The sequence below is a fragment of the Odontesthes bonariensis genome, chromosome 8, assembly GCF_027942865.1.
Source record: "Odontesthes bonariensis isolate fOdoBon6 chromosome 8, fOdoBon6.hap1, whole genome shotgun sequence".
NCBI lineage: Eukaryota > Metazoa > Chordata > Actinopteri > Atheriniformes > Atherinopsidae > Odontesthes > Odontesthes bonariensis.
This window is the reverse complement of record NC_134513.1, coordinates 5,444,195-5,470,027: the sequence shown is the minus strand read 5'-3', so window position 1 is coordinate 5,470,027 and position 25,833 is coordinate 5,444,195. Positions and strand designations below refer to the sequence as shown.

At 44.1% G+C, this 25,833-nt stretch overlaps 1 protein-coding gene across 7 annotated transcripts in view; it reads right to left on the bottom strand.

Moving 5' to 3' along the window:
- foxp2 (forkhead box P2) overlaps nucleotides 1–25,833 on the bottom strand; it is a 96,158-nt gene that overhangs the window by 15,979 nt on the left and 54,346 nt on the right. For 5 of the 7 annotated variants that reach the window (XM_075471412.1, XM_075471405.1, XM_075471411.1 and 2 more), the window contains 13 exons: nucleotides 25,196–25,333; nucleotides 23,806–23,892; nucleotides 21,921–22,119; nucleotides 20,632–20,917; nucleotides 18,859–18,963; nucleotides 13,081–13,168; nucleotides 11,556–11,639; nucleotides 8,156–8,366; nucleotides 7,253–7,356; nucleotides 7,014–7,115; nucleotides 4,456–4,577; nucleotides 3,229–3,298; nucleotides 2,231–2,535 (listed from right to left, as the gene is read on the bottom strand). In XM_075471412.1, the coding sequence (XP_075327527.1) occupies nucleotides 2,231–2,535; nucleotides 3,229–3,298; nucleotides 4,456–4,577; nucleotides 7,014–7,115; nucleotides 7,253–7,356; nucleotides 8,156–8,366; nucleotides 11,556–11,639; nucleotides 13,081–13,168; nucleotides 18,859–18,963; nucleotides 20,632–20,917; nucleotides 21,921–22,119; nucleotides 23,806–23,892; nucleotides 25,196–25,333 (1,901 nt within the window). The remainder of the gene's footprint in view (nucleotides 1–2,230; nucleotides 2,536–3,228; nucleotides 3,299–4,455; nucleotides 4,578–7,013; nucleotides 7,116–7,252; nucleotides 7,357–8,155; nucleotides 8,367–11,555; nucleotides 11,640–13,080; nucleotides 13,169–18,858; nucleotides 18,964–20,631; nucleotides 20,918–21,920; nucleotides 22,120–23,805; nucleotides 23,893–25,195; nucleotides 25,334–25,833) is intronic. The other 2 variants (XM_075471409.1, XM_075471410.1) reach the window with 2 other exon arrangements.

The window sequence follows — 25,833 nt, the reverse complement described above, 5'->3', positions numbered from 1 at the left end:
TGAAAATGAGCGCACACCATTGATCACCTGTCAGAGCTGAAGGTGCTCCCCCCTGTCCTCGTGTGCTTTTAATATGCAGCTCATTAGCTGTTTGTGTGGCTTAGAAGAAAAATATGTGGCACCGCATTCGCAGGCTTGAGCTTTCTGACACTTTATTAAGATATGTGGATGAGCCATTTAGTGCTTAATGGCTAGCTGCCATTATTGAGTCACTCAGGAGCAAACGCCGGTCTTTGTGGTGTAATAAATACGTGACGCTCTGCGGATGTGTGTGCGTGTTGTGGAGATGCCTGCTCTCACATCAATTGGAGATTAGGAGCGGCAATCATGCAGAGGTATGTCAGGGATGCAAATAAGGTCATTAGTCCAGGCAGCCTAATGGTGGGTTGGGCGACAGGAGAAGTGGTGTAGTGATGGAGGGAGGGGGGCATCTCTAAAATCTCACTAGGATTCATTAACCAACACCAGAGAGGGGTGGTCACTCAACAATTAAAAGTGACGGGATAAGGCACAGCTCACGAGACAGTGGCATTACCGTAAATAGATTTTATTTTATTTTATGTAAACACGTGATGGAGTCGGGTGAAGCACATCCAGGAGAAACACTTCACTCGAGCTGTGTCCATTTTGTATGAGGTTGACGATTTGCTCAAGTTGGGAAGTCTAATTGTGAGTTTCGGTCTTCCCGGGTGTTACTGGCACTACTTCTTTTAAGCAAACCCCTTAGGGTGTACATGAGTGTATTACAAGTGCACACTGGCAAATACACACGCCAGCGCATGCAAAGCCAGCATGGCCCAGGGCAAGCTGGTCTGCGGTTAAGCAGATATCATTAACCTTTAGACATTTAGGGGAAGGGGAGGTTTGCCGAACTGTTGAATTGAGTTGGTTGTGCAGAGGACTCCTCTCCTGAGAAGGGCCTTCGAGGTGATGTACTATTTAGTTTAGTGCTACAAGCCACTCTATTATTTAAACCCATTCTGGAAAAGGCAGTCGTGAAAAACACATTTCTTCCATTTTGAGGTTGTCGTGGCTGCGCGAAGGCAGGCAGGGATGGAGGAAAGGAGGGAGGGCGGCAGGGGGAGAAGGATGGATGGATGCATCTCATCCTCCGCAGCCACTCATGTCAAGGCAGAGTGGTCACAGAGAGGAGAAAGCAGGAAGAAACGCACAAGTCAGTATTGGTCTGTTGCTGAAAATTAAATGACCTGAGGGAGTGGTAACATTGGGATTCTGTCTGGAGCTGGGCAGATTTGCTCCACTTAACACCCCATTTCAGAGACGGGAAAACATGTCCAAATATATTAACGTATAGACACTTGATAGGATTAGGCAAACACACTCATAAATACACTCAGCCGTATGGAGAAGAAGCGCATCCTTTATCCATTACCGAAGTGGTCGGCTAATGTGGACTGACTTAGCAACATGAGCTGTGATGGACACTGGATGAGAAACATCACAATGTCATTTTAACGGGGGTTTTCCCCCAAATGTTGCATGTTGTGTGTGTGTGTGTGTGTGTGTGAGAGAGCGTTTCCATACCAGCTGCCTTCACTCCTTTACTTATTCAGACATTCCTGAAAGTCACACAATATCAATCTTTAAAAACTCTCCCAGCTACATTAAAAAAAGAGACGTGGGGGGAGGGGGGTGTTTAAAGTAATTAATGCTATACTTGATCAATATTAATGGGGACAGTCTTGCATAAAAAATAGCAGCTAAACCTCTATAACGCACGCTATGGTGTAATCAAAGACGAACGTGTAGTAAGAGACTATTTATAGCCTGAAACCATGGCCCAAAACGTCAGGCGTACTTCAGGTAGAACCACAGACGGAATGAAATTACCACAGCGGATGGAGGAAGAGAAAGTCTGCTTATAATGTAACACTTTATGGATATTGAGCATTGCCCTTGGGTCAATGCAAACAGAAAAAGAGACTGATACTGTGGGTTAAATGCCAGACAATTAAACTAACAAAGGGCGCAAAGGCAGCAAGTGAATTCAGGCTAGGCAAAGTGAGGGGGTGAGGGGCAACTTTGTGTAAGGTGCAAATTAGTGTGTTCCTTATTCATTTAACATTTTCAGGCATTTCACAGGAACCCTGCTCAATACTGTTCTACACTTCAGTGAATGGTGTCGACCAGATGAACCCACGTATGCTCGTGCACAGCTGCGCTGCATACAGGAGGCAAACTGTGTGGATTTATTCTGTCTGCGACTTACATGTGTACAGGGGGGGAGTATCCGGGGCTGCCGTGCTCGTTGGTGTCCAGGTGGTCAAGTGAGCCGTTGAGCTCCTCATGGACGGAGTGCAACAAGCTGGGGGGGCTGACGCTCTGCGTACCTGGGGGGCTGCCACCCAGAAAACCGTGTGGACTCCCACCTAACAGTCCATGTGGACTTCCTCCAGTCAGCCCAGAGGGGTCTCCGCCGAGGAGGCCGTGGCAGCTGCCTCCCATTGGGCCTGCGGCACTGCTCATGAGCCCCGGGGTCCCCAGCAAAGGCAGGGAGGTCTCTGCCAAGGCAGCCTGCAGAGGAAGAGGAAAGAGCAAAAACGATAAACATGATTGCTGATGAGAGGAAGGTAAAAAAAACTACTTTTAGACTTTTTTACAATTGAGAGGTCCAGCAGATTTCTAACCATTAGGTTGTGGCTGAAGGATGATGGGAGAAAAGTTACGAGGGTGTAATTACACGAAAAGTTAAGGAAGTAAGAAGTTGGAAGGCAGGTATGACGTTTGGTGGCAGAATGGAGAGTAACCTGTGCACTTCTTGCTGTCAGCTACCTCCCACCTACTGCCATTCATGTGCTCTTGTATGATGCGGCTACGTATTTTTTTTAAAAAAAGTCCCCCCCCAAAACTTTAGCTCACAATAATAAAAAGCCCTGACACTTTCGCCGGCTGCGCATTAAAGTTATATACAGTGATTAAATTTTTAAAGTTTTTGCCATGAGCACCTCGCTGGCGTACACTATGAAGCCAAATCATTTATGACAGCTCAGATAAATATTAATGCACATGCCCTTGCATTTGCACATGCCGCAATCAATCTGGGGTGGCTGCCACCGATGAGAGAAAGGAAGGAGAACGGAGAGAAAGGGGGAGAGCTGCTTCTTGGTTCGACCACAGGGTGGCCTTCTGAGTCTGAGGGTGGAGAGGAGAGAAGGTGTGACAGGACTGATGCCGTGAGCCGTCGCTCAGGAAACTTTAGCTTCGTACCTGTAAGCTGGCATTTAGTGCAGTTCCATAACCAAGGCTGGAGGGCAGGTTCTTCACCAGAGATGGACTTCTAAACACAATGTAAAGAAAACAAAACAAAGCAGTTAATACACAATGTTCCATCCTATGCAAAATGCCATGTTCAGTCTATGTTGTTTTGTTTTTTTTGTTTTTTTTTCAGACAGATGCAAAAAACTAACTGTTACATTATTACTGTTATATGTTAAGAATATCACACAATGTATTCTTTTTCAGCATCTGCCCAGTCTTTTTTTTTCCTTTACAAACAAACATAAATAAAAAAAAAATTAATAAAAAAAACTACAGTCCAGCAACAACACACACATCAAGCCAGACTTACAACACAAAACCTAGATAAACAAAACAAAAACACAACACCCTAGGAAGTCTACATAGCATTCATATCCTGTACCTGAAAAAAACATATATATATATGCAGAGGTAGGTACATCCTTACATATCCAGCAGTTGGGCAGGAATGGGCCCCATACTTCATTAAATAGATCTTCCCTCCCAGCCACTCTATAGGTGACACGCTCATAGCTTGCCATTGAGCTTAGAACCTCTATCCACTCCTTAAAAGTGGACAAGATGGGAGATTTCCAGTGGCGTAAAGTTATCCTGCACCCTGTTATCATAGCTAAACGACACCATGATTTTCGGCGTTTTGACATTTGAATATTATTTGGAAGCAGTCCCAAAAGACACAGTGAAGGGTTTTTGGTCAAGTGCGTACCAAACATCTTATTCAAGAACAAAATTATGGCATTCCACATGTCACTAGTTTTGTCACACTCATATAACATATGCACCAGAGTTCCCACCTTTCTATTACATCTCCAACATATATCACTATTTCAAAGTTTCAGTCTTGCCAATTTGGAGGGAGTCTAGTAGGATCTATTTAATATCTTATAATAGATGAGCTGTGATTGGGTTTCACGTGAGTAACTGTACCATGATGCACATAGATTTTTCCAGTCATTTTCTGGAATCTCCTGAGCCAGGTCCCAATCCCAACATAGTTTTAAACCGTATAGTTTTGGCACTTGTGTAATGTTCAGTCTATGTTAATAAGGAAGCATATATGAACTGAATGGCAGGGACACAGAGAGAGGGCTTCAGAGGGCCTGCTGAGCTGCTGTGATCCTCTAAATGCCATTGACCTACTGCTCTACATGTGAGGAGCGTTGGCAGAACTCCTACCCTGTGATCTTCTGCGACCTGCGTTTCTGGTACTCCACCTCGTCCACCGTCCACACCGCCCCCTTCACATTCTCCACACGCACAAAGCACTTGTGCAGGCTGAGGTTGTGGCGAACAGCATTCTGCAGACAGACGACACACACGGGTCAGACGGGCGAGGTAAAACAAATCATATTCACTCATTATCCGTCAAGAAAAAAAGGCCTGGAAATTGATTTTTTTTTTTTCCTCACATTTTGAAGAAATTCTTAACATTCACGCACCATTGATTTAATTAGTAAAAATTGAGTGAGAGCGAATGCTCTTACAAGTCCTGCACACAGTACATATCAATCAGAGTAAGTAGGCTAAAAGGAGGTAATCAGCATAGCGAATGGCTTATGGTGGTGACAGAAGTGGTAATGCCGGCCTTGATAATGGTGATGTCAGTAACCCTTCCTGCTCCAGAAAAGCACAGCTCTTAATGGACACATTGCTTTAAAGATGACAGTATTGGAAGAAGAAAAGACAGTTATCAGGAGACCCTCGTGTCGTTGTGTGTGTGTGTTGATGAGAGGTTGTGTGAGGGTTGGAAATAAGCTGAACTCCATCTGACATCTATATGTCCAAATTTTCTTCATGTGGTGTCACATCTGGTGTTGAACATGTGCTTACATGACACACTTATCTTTTAAATTTATTATCAAAGCCGCCTTCAAATTAAAAACAGGATGTGTCATTCATTATTAAAAGCAGTAAGGTGTTTTCATTAATTACAAAATAATAAAATCCTATTAAAACAAAAATCATATTAATACAACCGTCTGAGCATAATTAAAACATGCATAGGACTCTACAAATAATAACCTTGGCTTTAATATCCTTGCCTCTCATATTTATCATATCTCTTAGCTTGGTGTGTACAGCTCTTTCTTCAAGAAAGGGATTCAGAAAAAAGAAAAAGAAAAAAAAAAACTCATAAGCAGATCTCGCATCTGACCTGAAAATCCCAGGATTTGATTGATCTTAATGCCCATGGCTCTGAATATGATAATTTTAATATTAATGAGCAAATGAGCAGTTTTATTATGCATGCTATATAGTTAGAACTAATAAGCTTCTGGGTGAGAGAAAGGAAAAGTGGGGCTGGGGGGGGGGCAGATCTCTTTTGAGCTGATGAGACCAAGCTGAGATATTAAACTACCTTTCATTTCTTTCTCTCTCTTCTTTCTTTTTATAAACACATTCTCTCCGTTAATCTAATGACAAGCCCATCGCTGATCATCACGCTAATGCTTACAAAGGGAATTGTGGAGCTGTGGATGTAAATAGATCACCTTGGTTATTGTGCGGGGTTGGAGACATGAAGACAAGATATTTCTAAAGTCACTGTGACATCCCTGCTGGGAACAATGGAACTCATGCAGGAAGGCAGGAGAGAAGCCGTTTAAAACCGTTTGGGATGTTGTGAAATCCAAAGAGTGGCAAAACCGCTCAGAACATATCTTGTCATAACATTATTACACAGCAAAGCACGGCACGTACTGTATTTAACAAACTGGAAAAGGGCACCGATCTTCTTGCATGCCCTCCTGAAGTGGTGATCACACACCCATGTGCTCATTTGCATCCCAAATCCAAATTAATTCACTTTGCTAAATCTAGTGCTGTGACACGTCTCGCATGCTGATGAGCGGCTGCTGGAGTTTTCCCTCCAGTCCTCCGTGCAGCCACAAAGGCTAAAGGAAGCGAAAGGAAAGCGTGCAGGGGCAAACGGAATAAAACAGCGAAGACACCGACGCGCTGCAAGGCTTTCTTTATCAGCAGGCACACACACTCTGGGCTGAAATGTGGCATTTTTCACCATCTTTGTGCAAGCAGACAGGACAATAAAGTTGTGAGGACAGATATACAAATGGGCCCTTTTGTGTGGGTAAATAAAGAGAGCTCCCTCCATGACAGGCTCATTCTCACTTCCTCTCCCTGCTTTAGTTTCATGCGAGCACACCCTTAACCCCTCTCTTTGAAACAGTTTATGTATTTGTGTGTGAACATGAGAGTTTTTGTGTGCATGCATCCTTGGCCTACCCCTCCACACAACGAGGGTCTGTTTAACAGCCAAACAACCATCTTTCCTTCCAATTAACCAATGATATGCAGGAGACTGTAGTTTCAGGAATAGGAGGAGGGGTGTATCTCCTAACAAAAGGTGCTGATGATGGAATGGCTGCTGTATAATTAGTGCGTCAGAGCCCTCTCCTCTCCATGCCAAGCCTCCACTATTAATTGCGCCAAATTAGAAAAAGATATCTGAGGGGGAATAATTCTTTCAGCTGTCATTTCTAAATAGAAAAAGCGGTATGGTGGAAAATAAATAAGAGAAAGAATGAGCTCTATTCAAGGGAGAGGTTAGAAGGAAGGGGAGAGGAGTGTTAATCGCTTTGTGCTGAGTAAATGTATGCTTCCTTCAGGTTTTGTGTTTGACTCAAGCAAGTGGAAGGACCCTTTTTTACTTTTTTGAGGAATAAAATGCAGGAGTAGGACTGAGGTGCAGAGGAGGGTCGGTTCATCAAGGTTACCTTCCAAGTTGCAGCGTTACGTCTGAAGTAGGCAAACGTGCGTGTGAACCAGCTGTATATTTCATTAAGTGTTAACTGCATGTCGGCAGAGTCCATGATAGCCTGAAATGAGATGACATCAAATAATGGTTTACTAACACACCAACAGGCTGAGAGTGGTAAGAGAGGGAAAGCTGCCATGATTCATGCAGCAATTAATTTTAATCTAATCAAGCAAAGTTAATTTATTTCCCACTCACCTGTCTTATGAGGGTTGCATAAGTAAATGGCGGTCTGACATCTGCGTTCTTATAAAACTCGTAGTTTGGGGCAATCTCTGGAAAAATAAATACTGTGTCACCACCTGAAATAATTGGTAAATTTTATTCCTTTAGGTACTGAATTTACTCAAGGTCTCATCAAATTAAAAAGGGGGAGGAGGGTGGTTGGAGAGGGAGACAAAGAGGGTGGGGTAGGTAGGACGGAAGAGGGGGGGGGGCACATCAAATCAGCATTTTCTATGTCTAACAAAATGCATTTTTAATTAATCTCCCTCGTGAGAGATCTTAAACACTTATACATCCACAACATGAGATCTGTGTAGTTAGTTCGGGTGAAGTTGAATAATTTATGCCTCTTCACACTAAACACAGAAAGTAAATACAAACATCAAAGACAGGCCGTTTAAAATGCAGAGCATTAATACATGGGATGTCTTAATATAATAAATATTGTATTTTTTCACCATTATTTGAACTTAATTAACATTCATGCAATATTTATGCGCAGTGGAAGTTCTTGTCTGTTTACATTTGGAGTGATTAAGCTTTTAGAAATCCACCAGACTTCTCACATTTGCAGTTGGGAGTATGTGGATGTGTTCCACTGCTAATAGTGCAGTGCTCTGGGTTGAGCTATCACTTTAATTTGCTATTTTAACATCCAATAGATTTAAATAGAAAAAAGTCAGGGTTTTGTTTTTTTTTCCGTCAAATCAGCATTTAGACTAATATCTGTATTCACATTAAATTCAAGCATTTTCGGTGGTTTATTTCCCTAAAAATCCAAACATCGGTTACATTGACTTTTCTTGGGACCTCTGTGATTCGGATTCTGATATTTGAGGGCCCGCGTTGTGTGTAGCGCTGAGTAGTTGGTCCTACCTGACGACAAAGGCATGGAGTATTTGTCCGAGTGGCGTCTGCGCATGGCTCCCATGCTGGGGACGTTTGCTCCTCCCAGCACTGACGGTACCTGGGGCATGGCAGCCATGGGTGTGATGGGGGCTGTGGGCGTGGTGGGGGTCTGAGGTAAGTTGGGGGGCGATGCTGAGGGCAGATTCTTGGACATGGTGACGCTGGAAACCAAGTTGAGCTGCGGAGGAGGAGCACAAAGTGAGATTCATGGAGCGGAAAAGAGACGGATACAAGTGTGAGATCAGGGAGGAGGAAGGCGATATTTTGTGGTTTCTTGCACAGAGCAGTGTGTCTGCACTCCTCCTCTCTAACACAGCTGTGTTTCCACTAACAAGGCTCGTGGAGAGGAGCCAGCCCATCTCCACTAATTACAACCACCAAATTGTATCATAAGAATTCTAATTAGAGCACGCTGTTCAAGATTATCCAGCGATCAGCCTCCGTGTTATCCCGGCCCCATCTCTCTTTATCTCTCGATTTATTGCACCCTCCCTCTCCCACTTCCTCCCTTCCTCCTTCCCTCTCTACCCACCCCACTACAAACAGTCATCATCATTACACACTGAAGAAATGAGCATCCCAAAAGTCCAACGTAGGTTTCTGATTCTGGTCCCGAACCAAAACTGTGACATAACTGCACATTGTTCTGAGGGGGGGGCACAGTCTGTTCCACTGACCTACTGTCACAGATAACTTCAGAAAATCTTAGTAGACAAACTACAGGTGGCCTTCTGTTCAAGATGAATAAATCCATTCTTAATAAAAGCCTTTGCAGTTATGATTCAACGACGACAGGCTGGGTCAACAGCGTAAGGATTCTAATTCTGGTCCTTATTTTTATCATCACCGTAAAATAATGGAAGTCTGCACAAATACATACTGTAACAGAGTTACTCCAACTTCACATTAACTAAGCCTTTACTTAATAAAACAATCTATAATCTCTGGATTTGACATATTTGTGCTTGTCTTTCTGGAGCCTGATAAGACAAGAGCGTGTTTCTAATGACTTTACATCAGAGAAATGCAGGTAAATACCATGTTAAAAGCAAACATTTACAAAAGAAGCTACACTTTGAGCTTTTTAGATTGGACCGATGTCATTTTTCTATCTAAAAAAATAAAGGTTTCAGGTTTAAAATGCTTTTAAGAGCAAGTCTGAGCTCTGCGTGGGTTCAATCAGAATTTTTCAACTGGTCTGTCTTTGTAGAGCAGCCTGCTGGACGGGATATCCTGCGATTACAGAAGCTCATTTTTTTGTTGTATATGCAAAATAAGTACTGGCACTTACTGATGAGAGCCCGGTCTAAAATGCTTTTTTAAAACGGACATTTTCTACAACAGAACTTCAAATCAACACCACAACTGACCATCATTTCTTCAGGAGAGATTCTAATTGTTGCAGAGCTAATGCCCCTAATTCAGCGCGCCTTGCAGTGAGTAAGAATGTGGAGTTCACGTTCTTTCTCAGGGTAAGGCTGTTGAGACAAGTTTAAGAAATCTGCATTGACAGTTATGTTCATTTGAGATATTAATGCACTCTTTACTGGATCTTTGTCTCCACTCCTTCAACATCAGAGACGATGGAGTGTTACTTACCTCTGGCTCGAGTGCCATCTACGCTCGCTAATCGCTCATCTTCTCCACCACTTTTTCACTTGCTTCCCAAATCTCATGTGAGAGGCTCTAACCGACTGGAAAATTCCTTTCTGACCTTTGAGTCTCTGCGCTAATTTACTCGGAATGGTAATGACATCGTTACATATTCAAACCAAATTGCCTTAATTGTAAGCCTACAAGTGGAATGCATCCGTAGCGAGAGTTTGAATTGAAAGCGACTTGAAAGACGGAAGGCAGTGTGGGCCCAAAGGCGCCGAGAGATGGAGGGGCGAGGCCGAGGAGAAGGTACCATCGGTCATTTGCAGCTTGTGTTGATAAATACGCCAAAATGTCAAGTTTGAGAAACTCTGGCAGACGGAGGGGTTTTCAGATCATATACCCACAGCTGTAATGAGCTGCTATGGTGCTGTCTATACAGGCTTCTGTTGTTCGGTAAGTCCAGTGTGTGTGTGTGTGTGTGTGTGTGTAAACGTCAACTTCTCAGCATTCTGTTACATGACTTCATATGTGCATTTGGGCTAAACCATAAACCATTCCCCGTGATTCATGCTTCCATTTGGGAATCCACCAACCATCTGTTTTGTTAAATCTCACCACTTCTGTACAGAAGATAAACACACATGGATGTCATTCCCCCAACAAATCTTCATCTTACCTCCCGTTAAAAAGCAGGGAAGCCTTAAAACTGAGGACTTAACTGTTCGTTTAGGAATTCTGTCTGAATTGCCCCCACCATCAAATGCAATTAGCTGCTCTTTCATGTGTGCTTTATGTAATGCAATACTTCATTAGCATCATTCATTCATATTCAGGCGTGGATTATAGGCTGCAAATGCTTTATTGGACGAGATGGAACCAAGCTGCTGGAGTTTTGAAGATTAAAAAAAAAGAAAGAGCTACAGAGAGGGAGAGAGGAAGAAAGAGAGATTGAATAATAAAAAGGGAGTTTGATTCCTGATGGAATTATCGGATAATTATGCTATCTTGTGATTATCTACATTCTGTGATGAGAGGTGATGAGAAAAAATATTCCATTGAAAGTAGGCACTTACTAAGCAGCAGGAAGACGCTAACAATGTTTTGCTGTCTAATATTTCAAAACGTCTAAAATTGGCAGCGAGGGGGGGGGGTAATGTTTTCAGAAATGTACCATCGTAATACCAAATTCAAATGCTGGTTAGAATGAATGCATTCATAATCATTCAATCTGAGAGTAAATGGCAAGAGACAGAAAATTCAGAATGACATCATTTTCCTTCTCCAATGACTCCCTTTCACGATTTTGGGCTATTTTTTTTTGGTCGCCAATTTCAGCTTCTCTGTGTGTTCATCACGTTAACATCTTCTCCACTCAGCTGTTATTTTCAGCAGTTTGTTCTTAAAATGACACATCTTCTCCTTGCTCATTCCACTCCTGAGTGCTTCTGCGGCCACTGAGCCAAACAGTCATCAGCAGCCAACAGGTTGTTTTGGCTATTATGTCTATCACAAAGAAATGACCCCGCTGTTTCAGCCGAGGACTCCGCCGCTCCGCCATCTAATACACTTCCAAAGTCTATTGTCCTCTCGCAGCGCACAATAACTGATAAGAAGCAGATGTAACTCTGTATTACAAATCCCATTCCCCTCCTTTCATCTTCTGTCACTCATTCGCTCAACTACTGCGCAGTTAAACTGTTCATTTTCTGTGTGGCTGTCTTATTCGGAGCCAGACATGTTTACGGCGGGCAGAGCAATATGCACTCACTGGTTTGGGAGATGATTTGGGTTCTGAGGGCCGCATGTGCAAGTGGGTCATCATCGCCTGAAGACGCTCACGTTCTTTAGAAAGCTGTGAAGAGAAAAACAGGGGAGAGTACATTAGGGTGGATTAGAAAGGAGGGGAAGAACAGAAAAAAAGACGATGGCAATGGAAGGGGAATACGAGACCAGGGACAGACAGCTGCAGAAGGTGCAGACAGGTCAGGCAAAACAAATAGCATTTCATCTTTTTGTCAATACAAGAATTTAGGTCAGCCAGGCTTCGACAGTAACAAGCTAGTTGGGCCATAAATTAGGTGGTCCTGAGTGTCTGCTCAAAGTCCTGTGGACACTGTTAGGGGATGGAGCGTAGCCAGCAGCTGCCGGGAGGTGAAGGGGTCTTCCAAACAGGGTACCAGGCGGCCCCGCCTCCCCAGTCCAGTTAGTGGCCCCAGCCGGTGCCTATCATCAATCTAATTCATACGGAGTGACAGGGACCGGACCGTGTGAAAGGCTGAACACCCACCCACCCCCCACCACCCCCACCCCCCTGATACATACGCACACACAAGGCTCCAATACACACAAAGACACGCAGGTAAGCACACACACGTGTGCACATGCACAGAGCTGGGCCTCATTACTGGTGACGGCTCTCGTTGAAAAAAGAAAAAGAGGGGGATGAAGGGGTTCAGGAATAGAGTAAAAGGGAGAGACAGGACAGACAGTCCTGTAATTAGCCACACTGTACAGATCAAACTTTAATAAACTGCTGCTGAAATAGAATCGTACAAACGCAACTACACCCATCTTCTGTTTTATTTGACATAATTATTTACTTTCAAGGCACTCCAGATTACTGCCAGTTCATTTCAAACTGTTCGAGTGAGCAGACGGTAAATATGTGTGGAAAGCGGCAGGTCTGGGACGCAAAGGGGAGAACTTTTTCTCTCCTACCCAACCATCCCCCTAAAGTGAGGCCTGGTTTCATCTGAATGTTTCCAGTTTCAAACGTACATGTCTATTTGTTTCTAAAGGAAGAGCAGCGCATGTCGCCAGTGCTGAGTAATAATGTCGCTCAATCAGCACTCTCATTATCTAGCCAGCATGACTTCTTAATAAGGTCACGCTCCACCTACTGAAAATAGTTCCCTCCTTTTGAGCTTTCTTCAGGTGCAAAGTGCAGTTAATTAACACAGCAGACTGGGAGAGATGCGCTCGCTATTAATTGGAAAGAAGAAGAGAAAAAAAAAAGAAAGCAGAAAATAAAGCATTGGCTTAATTCAATTAAAACAGCCATAATGGCTTTCGTTGTAAGGCCTGAGGATTCCTTTGTTTAGAGGCTTTGTTGAATTCAGCAGGTCCTGCTTGTCTGGGAGTGTTAAGCAGACCACAATATGGCTTCTTTCCAGCTTCCACAACTTGAAAAAATAAAGTTTTGAATGGAAAACTTGTGACTGAGGTGCTGTAAAAGGTGATAATGGAAGAATGCAACAAGGCGTTTTCTCTTTATCACTCCTGAGAGAACTTACTTGTATTTCAAGCTGCTGTACAACTTGCATCTGGACTCTACACTGGGCTGTGCTCCGGTCATCGAGGGCATGTTCGCTGTTTAGGTGCCTGGTGGGACAGACAGACAATAAGAGATATTACACCCCAAATTATAACCCATCAAATGTGTCACATCTAACAAGAAGACAGCGAATTATATTCACTTTCATGATCAGAATTGTGGAGGATGATAATTACAGTATCAACGCTGTTGATATGTTTTGTCTTTATGATAATATTTCTATACTGGGACAATTATCTATAGGATCCAGTGAGCAACCATTGTTCTCCTCTGAAATGAGGTAATTAGAAGTAACATGATGGTGTGTGGTGCCATGTTTAACATGACAATAGGCCTGCGCCAGTTTAGATGGCTAACTTCAGTACCACCCTGAGCACTGCTTTCTTCTGAGAATAAAAGATGCTGGCCCAGCAGAATGGCTTTGTCGCCTTAATTTACTGAAAACAATACACACAATTTAACACCAGCAACATTTGACACACAAAAGCAGCTCTTCACTTCAAGGTGCATTATCCTGCAGCAGACATATTAAATATATCTGGTGTGTTCGCCTCATTGGAAGAAAAAGGCAGTCAGACGGCCACAGCAGTCAATGAGGGTTTTTGTCTTGATTGGATTTCGTCTGTAGGACACAAAGGCTCCGCCATTAAGGCAGACCTTCGGTCCCGGTAAAGCGTGCATTGGCAGACGCACGCAGAAAAACACAAATATGTGGCGAAAAGGGCTCTGCAAAGTGTTGTGATGCTGGGTAATGAGCCTCCATCTAAATGATCATTGGTGACAAACTCACAAAGCAAGCTTTGAGGAGGAATGCTTATGAAATGCCAGAGCTGCCACTTTATCTCCAGTAATTATAGGTTAGCTTGCAGACCCTTCAATGATCATTTACAGCGCTGCCTCCAGTGCATTAGAGGGAGTACAAAATATCTCCCCCTCTGGCTCTCACTTTATCTAAGAACACACACTCGCTTACATTATCGTGAACTTGCACAAACTCTGATTGGCCACGCAAAAAAAATACGCACACTCCCACCACATCCTCCTCCACTGTCCTCCCTCGCTTCTTGTTTATCTGCAATGTGCTAAACAAGACAACCCGATGAGCCGGCTTCTCTCGGCCTGTCAATCAAAAGCCGAACAGAGCATTTGTAATCACAATAGCTCTGTACCTTTCAATTAGACTGTGCGCATTTAAAACCATTTCATCTTGTCCCTGCTTATGCTTTCGTGGCCATTCAGGTCTGGTGCTCAGAAATTTTTCATTATAAATCAAGAATGAGGTAGCACTAAAGAAGGAGGGGAGGCCAGAGGGAGGGATGAGGGACAGCGGCAGAGGGGAGGGACGGAGTGGTGGTTTTCTTCAACCCTGTGCCTAATTGCTGTTTCAGAATGCGCATGCAAAAAGGGGGCATTTCATTAATCATTTAATCACGTCCCTTGCAGGATGAGGGAACTAATGTTGCAAATACCCTTTTCATTTCACTGCCCATAATGCTATCTTATGCACTTGATGTATGGCGTGTGTCATGAATTACAGCTGCTTCAAAAGCACAGAGTGGGCTGCTCGCTGTCCCTGAAGATACCTCATTACAAAAAGAAAAAAAAAGGAGACAAAGACGATGGGGGGAATCTTTATTAAGCTCGCCTCTCATCGACAAGCAGCTTGTTTCTCTTGCATTTTGCCAATCTGAATGTGTTTGTGTGCGAGGGCCTCGCGACAGTCCTCTAGACAGTTCGAGCTTCCAACATTCAATTTCACTGCTGGCCAGTTAGCAAGGCGATTACAGGAAGATTACTACGTGCATTTATGAAATATTCAAATGGCAGCATGTTCTGCTGAGCATTAATAATGCCAAAGGAAGACAAATGGAGGAGGAGGACGGACGCACATGACGGAAAGAAAATGATAACGAAAGAAAGTCTTATTTACTGAAATGTGGGGAAAGAGTATTTTCCTCTTTATTTCCATCATTTCTGAACTACAAATCAGTTTTAATTACATCAAAATCCCCTTACATTACCTCTTATCATATTCCCTTCCACATCTTCTCTTGTTTGTCTCTCACACACGAACATTTTCATTACACTATTATCTTGAACTCCACTGTCTATTGTTTGCTTAAGTTATAGCTAAATCTATATAATCTGAAGGTGAAAAATGGAAGAAGTTGGATTGACCGAACTGTAGCGCCTGTGTAGAACCACTTTAACTCAGAGGTGGACTGATATTTGTCTCAATATCAAGCCTGGCTGGCTACTGTTTATGTTTACTGTTACGGCTCATTCCAGAGGAACATTGATTTATGCCCTTCAGGGAACTACCCATGTGAGTTGCGAACAGGGGAGAAAAGATGTAGATAGAGACTGAAAGATGTAGCCAAGGAAGAGAAATCAAAGCAAATAAAAAAGACAAAGAGAGTGATAAACAAAAGGTGAGGAAGAGGCGAGACAAAGATGTTGTTTTTCAAGCCACAGATAAGGATTTGTTCTTTATTGCATCCTTCAGTCTGCCTTAAAGAGAAGGGAACAAAAGATCTCAAAGGTTTTTCCCCAAAGCTGCTCACATGAATATGTATAGGCCATCAACGTCCACTAAGGGCCCAATAATAAATCTACTCAAGCCAGCATATATGGATGATACACTTCTGCTAATTGTCTGTGTGTATTATCAGGGGCTATGAAAGCCCTGCAGAGAAAGTTAGGCCCCCAAACTGTCTGCATGTGACACACAAACACCAAATCAGCCAGTCTCACACACATACACTCACACATACATTGCACAACACTTCTATCTATCCGGGTTTGTACTGTAAACCTACTTACATAAATAACTAAACCTATATTTACAAATTCTCTCTCACACATACAGTTGCTGCCCTCCCTTTTAAAGGTCTTGTCACAGTGCAGCAGACATGCGAAAGGGTGGAGGAGGGCTGGGGGTTGCCTGAGTGCCCGCCTGCCTCCACAGCGTGCATATGTGTACATTATATAGAAACTGAGACATGTGGCTGCTGCCTTGTGGGTTTAATTAGCAGCGGGTTACAGACACCAACGTTCAGGTTAGTGGCTGAGCTTGCCATTTTAACATGGAGCCTGCCTTGCTGCCAGTAATAAGGAGAGCAGAGCGGTGACAGAAAGTTGAGGAGTTAAGTGTGTGTGTGTGTGTGTGGCCGGTGTGGCAAGCATCCGTTTATGTACAGATAGTCAACGACAATCATTTAAAAGGGAAACAAAAGGTGAAAAGCCAAACTAGCGGGATTGAATATATACATGTTTGTGGGGGGGGTTTTGTTTTGAAATAATCAGCAAAGTGTTCAAGTCAAAATCTGTGGTGAGCAAGAGAGATATTGTACAGACAAATATGGCCTCATACAGTGAGAAAAAAGGTGCATATAAGAATCTAAATGTGCCAACATTAATTGGATTTTCTTTACCAAAGGCTTCCCTCAAAAACAGCTCACAGCATCAACGTGCCACTCCTCTTTGTCTTGTAACTAACACAAATACACCCACAAACCGTAACACCCACCACTTAAGAAACAGTCCTGGCGACGCTTTTTCATTTTCAACTTCACAGAGCTAATTCAGGGTGCCAGCCACCTTGCAGCTACCTTCTCCAGGTGAGAACACTTTAAAGCGCAGTGAAGAGCTATTAAATGCTGATCCTGACAAGTTTCTTCATGCAACAAAACAATAGATGACTAAACGTGTCACTGCCGCTGAGCCGAGCTCCTGCAGCGAGCTGCGAGATGCCAGCCTGACTCGGGTCTCCCCTCCCCGCTCCACCCAACTACCAACATCTAAACTGTCATCTAAATTTGACACCCACTTTATGTAACCCCGTTTAAACTGTGCCCGTGCGTGTCAGTGTGTGTGTAGTCTACTGGCATCTCTGGGAACATAAAAGGACTCCCTCTGACACCTACAATCACTGCTCCGAGGCACGCCGCCGAGCAGCCATCTTTGTTCTAATGACGAGCCTGCCTTCTTTGTCGGTGTCTGTTTTCATGTGCTGGCTGGGTTACACTATGGGTGGGGTGCTGAACCAAGATGCTGTTCTGTAGCAGCCGATGTTCTGGAAAGTGTTCTTACAAAACTGTCTGCCAACCTGTGCGCTTGCTTTCAAGTTGGAAATCTACCTGTTTTCTCTCCCTCCGTCTTCCTCGCTCTTTCAGTTTGCATCCTTTTTGCAGAGGCTTACCAGCTTACAGGATTCACAGGCACACACATCGCATTAAGCAGTGTATCTCTGGCCCTCACCTGAGTAACCAGCTAAGCTACCTAGACACAGTATCCTTAGAGCACACAGACTTCAGTGTGAACAAAGCGCACGGTGTAAAGGAATAGACTGATGCCTTCCTTAAGTTAGTGTGCTGAGGTGATAGGACACGATATAAGAAAACCTGCTAATCCGATGCAGGCTTGCTGAATCACATCTGCTCCCAAGCTGCAAGGCAAACTGTCCTACCTGAACTGGAGCGGATGTAGTCCAGGTTCCACAGTGGATAGTGCACAGCAAACTGGCTTTCTGTAAGCGTCAGTTCTGAAATCATGCTGCAGCAGATGATGCCTACAGATGTGCTATGCCCACTCTACAACACTGACACTGACACTGACATGTTTGCGTCACATTTTCCAAAGGGAATAAGCAAACACACTTGTCAGGCTGTGGTTGTAATATATATTCACGTCTGATTCATTTAAATCCACTGCTGTCAATTATAGCTCTTTTAAGTGTCTTATATGGCTTGACAGCGTGTGAAAACTGAGCCTAATATACTGCCTGGCTGAGTCTTTGAAAGACTGGTAAATACCAGTTTATTATGCTCATTTCAATCCAAAGATACTCCTTTTAGCTTTAAATCACAAGCTGCTTGAATTAGCAAAAACCTGACCTAAATCCTGCAGCAGCTCCCCATGGGTGGACCAGTTTCTTGTATCAGTACATTTCTGCACCTTATTACAGTCAATACTGTAGAGAAATGCATTAGTTGGAAAATAAGCCAGAACAATGTCCTGATTTCAAGAGTTTATGTGAATTCACATGGACATTTACAGCCCATGAAAAACACTCACCAGATCGTTATTTCACAGTTAATTACAAATCTAATTAGAATATTCAAATTAAAGCTTTCCCTTTCTTTTCTTCTCTGTGTGAGAGCAGGGAGCCAGGGAAAGAGGGAGGGAGAGAGACTCTCGGTGAGTGGCAATGTGATAACCTGTAATCGGCAGTGCTGCAAACACCTTCTTCCTTTGATGTCCCCCCACTAACATCCTGGCAACAAAGCCGGCCAATTACAAATGAGCTAATTAACTAAATTGTTGATGGAGCATGAAGAGTTCATTTGCTCTGGCGCCTGCACCATGACAACAGTGAATGGGGGGCTTTTGTTGTGAAGGTAAGTGTGCGGCCGTGCGAGTTGCCATTAGCTTTTGACACTTTTTCACAAACCTATCAGGCCCCTCCATGCTTGGAAGGAAATTTGTTATGGATAAGAGTTGGTGTGAATCGTGCTTTGGGGGAGCAGAACCCTGTCAGGTAGCTGTCTAGAAGGTCAAAATGTGCTCTGTGGAAGGCAAAGTTGCTTTCTTTGGAAGGCCACAGAGAGAGGAGGCAGTGCACTGAGTGAAGGGGGCAACTTTTGTGTGCTTCAAAAAAAAAAAAAAAAAAAAAAAAGAAGAAGAGAAAAAAAAAAACATCCAGAATTGCATCTTAGTCATAAGAGCACGTTCTTACTTCAAAAACTGTCCAAAGTCCTCACAGATGTTCTCACAGCCGGGCCACTTGCACACGCCATGACCATACAGTGGGTGAGTTCCTCCGCTTTCTTCATGTAGTGAACTAGAAGCAGACCAAAAAGAAGGGGGGAAAAAAGAGAGGGAAAGAAAATGAGCAAACGAGAAAAAGGAAATGAGGAGGGGAGGGAGGTCTGAAGAATGAGAGGGGCAGGGCAGCGTAAAAAAAAAAAAAAAAAAAAAAAAAAAAAACTGCCTGGAGATGATTTACATGAGGTTGCAATCAAGTGGAAAGAGATCAAAAGATTCAGCAGATTCAGCAGTGGGCAATTCAGCTGTTCAGTAACCAAGACTAAACAAGAGAAACACAGCCTTAGAGCCATAAAAAAAAGAGGCAAATTCAGTCTATAATACAAACTGCATGAACTCAAAGTTCAGCTAAGAGAAACCCAGAACGAGCGGCAGCTTTGTCTGTGCCAAAGTCACCATCCCATCGTGTACAGCCATCATCAGGAGAGGAGGCGTGGCTTTCAAGTCAACATTAAAAATCCAGACAGCCGTATAATTTTCATCAGGAGATTAATACTCTGTGTAACTTATGTTCTTTGAGGACAGGGAGAGCAGGGGTGTTCTGGCGTTTTTCAAATGGCACCCAAATAAGTTACGACCCTGCCTAGACAGCACATCCTATTAAAGATGACAGTTTAACCTTTAGGCTCGGCAATGGTGTGTGTGTCTGCGTGTGAAAACCTAAGTGAGAGTGTGTGTGTGTGTGTGTGTGCTGTGCAGTTTGGCTGCTCGTAGGTTCCGCCTGTGCTTGAATGTGTGTGGTCGATGACAACATGCGAGCGTTAGCGCCGGCAGAGCTCACGCTGAGTTTTACAGAGGGGCTTCCCCCACATTGATCCGTGGCATGTTGGTAAGCAGCGCTCCTGACAATATTCCTTGCTCGATCATTATGAGACACCGCACACCCCTCGGGACACAGGCAGATAAAAAGTCTTGTTTTCCCTTTCTTCCTTCTCCGCTCATTCATTCTCTTTCTCTTTCTCTCTGTCTTGCCTCCAAAAGATATCTTTTTCAAGCCTCCTTTTAGTGGTACTGGAGAGATAGCATCTACTTTAAACCAATTACACAGCACTTCCACCTCCAGTGTGAGACTCCACCAAACATCCGCACAGACACACACATCTCCACCCTAAGTCCTTATTATAATATCGCCCAAGAAAAGCCTTTGAATAATGCATGGGCAGATAGGCAGATATGTGAACAGTCAGTGTTTCGGTGCCGGGTGCATTTATAAAAGACGCTGTCACAAGGATAAACATCCTGGAAACGCCACTCAAGGCATCACATATTCTGTTTACATGACGAGCACGCAAGGAAGGTAATTTTCAAAAGAGAAAAAAAGAGAGAAAGCGCTAAATACTTAATGTACAAGGGGTTACCTTGTCTTCTCTGCCAGGGAGGCTTGTTGTGAGTGCGTGGCTTCTTCTTCCTGCTTTTGATACGTGTGTGCAGGCTAAGTGTGTTCACTGTTCCCTTGGGAGAATAAGCCTCTTATTTTTTCTTTAATATTACCAAGACACTAATAAACTATTGCAAAAATAAACAAAACACCTTGTTTTCCCTGGAGTTCTGATGTTTTCTACAATGAGTCGTGGCACAACAACAAGCTTGTGTGATGGGTGCCAGCATGCCGCTGTGATCTTCTCTGTCTTTTTTCTTCGTGTCGTACGGAGAAGGTAGGCCGATGACAACTCAATTATTTTACCTCTCTCGCTCCCTTTCTCTTTCCCGCTCTCTTCTGTGGTTGAGGGCGGGCGACTGTCCGTTGGTGATGGAGTGGTGAGAGATGGGCGGCGACGCTTTGGCGGGATTGGAGGAGGAGGTAGTTGAGGAGGAGTTGTTGGTGGAGAGGTCTAAGCCGCCGCCACCCACGCCGGTCCCAGTGCCGGTGCCGCCGCTGTTGTGTTTGATGCCGTTGTCCTCCATGGTGTGGCCGCCGCCTCCGGTCACATCCTTCCACAACTGCTGGAGCTCTGCGGGGCTCAAGCCACCTACATCAAGAGGGAGAAAAGGGGATTACATTACACAGCGTTCATATCAGTGCGAAATGAAAAGCCCAATATTCTGCAGGAAACAAAAGGCTCGACTCTTTAAACAACCGGAGAAGCTGCATGCAGATGATTAACAGGCCTGGGTCTCTGTGAGTGACGCTGCCACTGTAATGCCTCGCTATAAAACTTCAATCTGAACTTCACTTCTCGGCCTGATAGCAGCTCGCACGCATCGCTCTGTTGTGAATATGTAAAAACTAGGAAATGTTCCATGTTAGATGCACAAGATTTGTTTTCAGCTTGGAAACTAATTAGACATTATTCACTCCTGTGATTTCTGTCAAACATTTCCCTGCTTGTTATCTCCTGTTTCCGCCATTTTGGTGATAAACAGCAAACATGGGTGTTTACTTGGCTCTGGAGGAGAAAATGGAGCCTATTCTCCCTTCTCCCTCACTGTGTGTCCTTTTATTAATCTCTTTTGCTTCTCCCAGGTTCTCAGTCAAGGCAGTAAACAACAACAACAACTACTGAAAGAAGGAGGAGGCTGGGGAGCGGGGGAATAGAAAACAGAGACGGAAACAACAAACACGAACACTGGCAGAGCAGAGCTGCGAGAAAAACAGAGGTAGACAAAGAAAGCAATAATCAAACAAGGAGAAAGAGAAGAGGGAAAGGAAGAATCAAAGACTAAACCAAACATTCATGTGGAGAGTTAAGGACAAATTGGATAGCAGTGGAGCATACCAATGAGGAGAAGCCAGACAAACAGATATACTTAAAGATGTGCAAGCTAAGTGTGTGCAACAGGAACACAGGTGCATACCGATAAGAAAAACAAAGACAAGAAGATGAAAACAGAAAGACGGACAGGTTTAAAGATACTAGATGGAAATCCAGACTAATCACAGAAAGTATGTGACAACAACAGCTGCAGGTCATGTGCTCAAGATCAGCACAGCTGCATCCCTGCTTCCATCACCCATTCCCATGGCCTGCTTACCTGGTGGGGGCAGGGTCTGTCCGGGCAGGGCAGCCTGGCCCGGAGCGGGCCCAGGCAGTGAGAGCAGGCCCTGGCGCTGCATGTTGAGCAGGTGCTGCTGCTGCTGGAGCTGCTGCATCTGTAGGAGCTGCTGCTGGAAGACGAGCTGCTGGGCAGCCAGCTGCTGCTGCTGTTGTTGCTGCTGCTGCTGCTGCTGTTGCTATAGAGAGGAGGAGGAGGTGGAAGAGAGGAGCAGAAGAGGAGAGAGGAGAAGAGGGAGTGGAAATTACAGAGGAATTAACAGCTGAGAGTTGAGTGAGCTCTGCCTGGTGTGTGAGTGGATGCATCTGCTGTGACCTCAGCTACACCTCTCTGCTTCTTCCTCTGTGACTCTACAGGCTCTACCTCTTTGTCTGCGCTCACTCAGTCTTTTTCCTGCTTTTTGGACTGTTCCACAACAATGTTGCCTCCTCCTCTCCGTGTGCGTGAGCTCACACACACAAACAGCCACAAAGCAATGCCGACAGACCGGCTCTCAAGCTTGTCAGTGTATGTGGCTTGTGATCGTGTGTGATACTAAGCCTCTGGTATAATCCCCCCTTCTCCCACCCCTGATAGTTAATTGTCTCGCCTTCACTGATGGTCTGTTGCAGCTTATGTGACCAGAGGCACTGGCAGAATGAGGATGCGCAGCCTCACGTGCACAGGAATGCACAGACAGTTGCATAAGGCTCGTGCAAAACAACAGCACAAACAACAATAAAATGAAAAACATCCAACTCAACCACAACAAAGCAAGACAGAAAGGAGCAAATATCTTCAAGTCTATAAAGTAGTGCCAGATCGCAAACGGTTATATAATTCCATGGCCTCTCAGACTGTAACTTGGCTGTATTATTAGATTAAATGGAATGTCTTTGTTTTTGGAATGCTTTTCAGTGTTTCTCTCATGCACAGACCCATGTGTGGGGTCTGTGCATGCAGCATGTCGCACACATGCTTCCGTATGATGGTATCACGGTGCACCTGGGAAAGTCTGCAGGTGGCGGGAGGGGAGGGGTAAAACTTGTGATGCGCTCACTGGAAAACAGGCTGCGTAATGGCATGTTAGAGGGAGGCAGTTTGCCCTCCACAACCCTCCACAACGCGCCTCAAGAGAAATAAGAGAGCAATTTCTATTCCATATTTGATGGCGAGGCCCCTGAAAAACTATTCACAAATCCAAACAGAAACAATGCCGCCGGGAGGTCAGTTGCAACTTCCTGTTGGGGCAGCATAATAGGCTGCTTGAGGAGAGAAAAGAGCATGAAATAAATAAATAAAGGTTGAGTGTGTCTGTGTTTATGAGATGCCATTTTTTTTCCTTATCAATTTTACTGCTTCCACTGTTGTCTGGATGTGGCCCTAGACTTGCTCATGAGGTTCAGCATCAACACCGTTACGCAAATGTGCTCGAGGCTGTCATGCCTGTCTCTTCCCTTGTGATAGCCAGGAAAAGAAAAGCCATGTCTGTCGACCAGCTGCCTGTCACCGTGATTTATGAGCGGCGTAAATTGTAACTTTAGTGGCGGAGCAAGTGTTTGAGTGTTTGTGCGCCCACAAAAAACGGTTCATTAACGGGTTAGATGCAGGACCCTTTGTCTCTGGTCCCCTTCCTATAAATCAGTGAGTAATACCAAAGTGTGTTCAAACGTCACCCGAAACAGTGAATTAAGTGGGTCAGCCCCTCCATTTTCATTGATAGGAACAGGAACAGTATCAGGAATACAGTTGGTGATGGTTTTTTTTTTATCCGAATTAAACAGACTCTGTGGGTACTTGGCATATGTTGAGTATCCCTTTCTATCACTTCCATGTCACTTAAATCTCTGACTGTTTGGGAAACGCTGCATGGCGTCACATCTACCTCTTTAGCCTGCTTGGGGTGCTGTTGCTGGAGAAGCTGTAGATGAAGCTGCTCCTGCTGTTTCTTATAAAACTCCTGCAGGTGTTGCTGTGGACACAAACAGAAAGACACAGGCAAGAATGAGTGAATGGATGTTTTTAAGGTGCTCATCTCCAGATGATCTAATTATCAACCGCTGATAATCCTTGGCAAACAGTGAAACAGCGACAGCGATCCATCACATTAACTCTGGATTTGGCACGTGCTTCCTTTGGAGTGGGTGAAATAAACAGAGTAAACCCTCTTAGGATCAGGCTTACAACAATGAACTGATTCCTTGAATACACGGAGTACTATAGCTATTTAAACTTTCATTTCACTTTTCTTTCAAGTCATCTTCAGATGGGTGTTTGTCCTGGAAGAGAGTCCATGAAGCAGACCATTTGAATGCTCTGAGAGAGTAACTGCCCATGATTTAACAGGCAGTGATGTTAAAAATGAATGGGAGCCCTAGGGGCAAGTGAAAAATTGTTGCTGTGGTCACATAAACTACACGAATCAATAATAAAACTTTGTTGTATGCAGGTTTTCGCTGTGATCCCTGATGATTTAGGATTGAGGAAAGATGTTCTGGATTATAGATTTGAAGATGATTAACTTTGCTGTGTTAAGACTGACCGAGTTAACAACATAGTTATTGTAATATATGGTGTTGTGAAAATCAGAACTGTTGAGCCAAAATACATGTTAGATAATTGCTTTACTTGCTGTAAAAAGGATGGGCAATCACATGCAATTGCGCAGAAAGCAAATCTCAAGCACTTAATGAAGAAGGATAATCAGAATGACTGACATTCTTAATTAAACTATTCTCTTTTTCTTAATCAAATCTAAAAAATGAGAAATGGATTTCAACGATGACACGAGGCTTTGCCAAGTGTGTGCTTTCTCAACTCGATTCCAAATATTACATCATCCATCACCTATCATTCAGCTTCTGGTGCCCTACTCTCTCAGTCCCTGATGGATGCTTGTCAGGGAATTGAACCAGCGACACACCAGAGACGGTTAATTAGAGGTGACACGAACAAGAACGTCAATTTCAGTTTCCTCTCGGTAAGCGTGTCAAGGACACCGTGTTCAGCTGGCATGAGTGGCTTGTGGCTGTAACGCTAGCACAGGAATGACTCAGGGCTGCGTGGGGATGAATGTGTGCATTTTGGTGTTCTAACAGTGAGGCTACGCGACAATGTTTAGGCGCTAAAATAAACTTTATATACAGCGGCATGTAGCACAGATTTGTATGTGTAGAAGGTAAATATGCATTTCTGATCCAATGCATACCACCCCACCACTGCATCTACAACATGTTAGTGTCTAACTTTATACATTTGATCCCATTAATATTTACCTGCTGCAGCATCACAGCCTGCTGCTGCTGGAGCAGGGCCTGCAGCTGCTGGGGGGAAAGCACCTGCTGCTGGAGGATCTGCTGCATCTGTTGCGGCGTGATCACCTGGGGACTCATCATGGCCACTGACACTGGAACCTGGGCAATGGATGAGGAGTGATGAAGCAATGGAAGTTGGAATAGAGTTGGGGTGGAAGAGTAGAGGGACAAGACAAACACGACGCAATAAATGGGGAAATTGAGGGAGGAGAGATGGGGTAAACAATGAGAGAGCGGGTGGGAAATTGATGGAGAGATGAGAAAGATGGGAGAAAGTTTGAAAAACAGAGCATTAGAAAAATGCATCAGGCATAGTGGTGTGGGTCTGCAGGGACTGTGGTAATTGGAGGTTTGAGAGGTAGGGAGAGCAGGCCTCTCATGGCTGTGACGTTTGGCAGCCTAGAGGAGATGCTGAAGGACAGATGGGTGCTGTGCCTTTGTGTTGCTCATCTTATTTTCCTGCCTTCACTCTGCTGGGAAAAGCAGGGGATTTAAATAGACATAGACCTTAATTAGCAGGACCCTTGAACTCCCCCACTTTAGTGTGCCTATCAGTGCTGCTATTGTGAAACAGCATGAAAATGCACAACTCCAAAGTT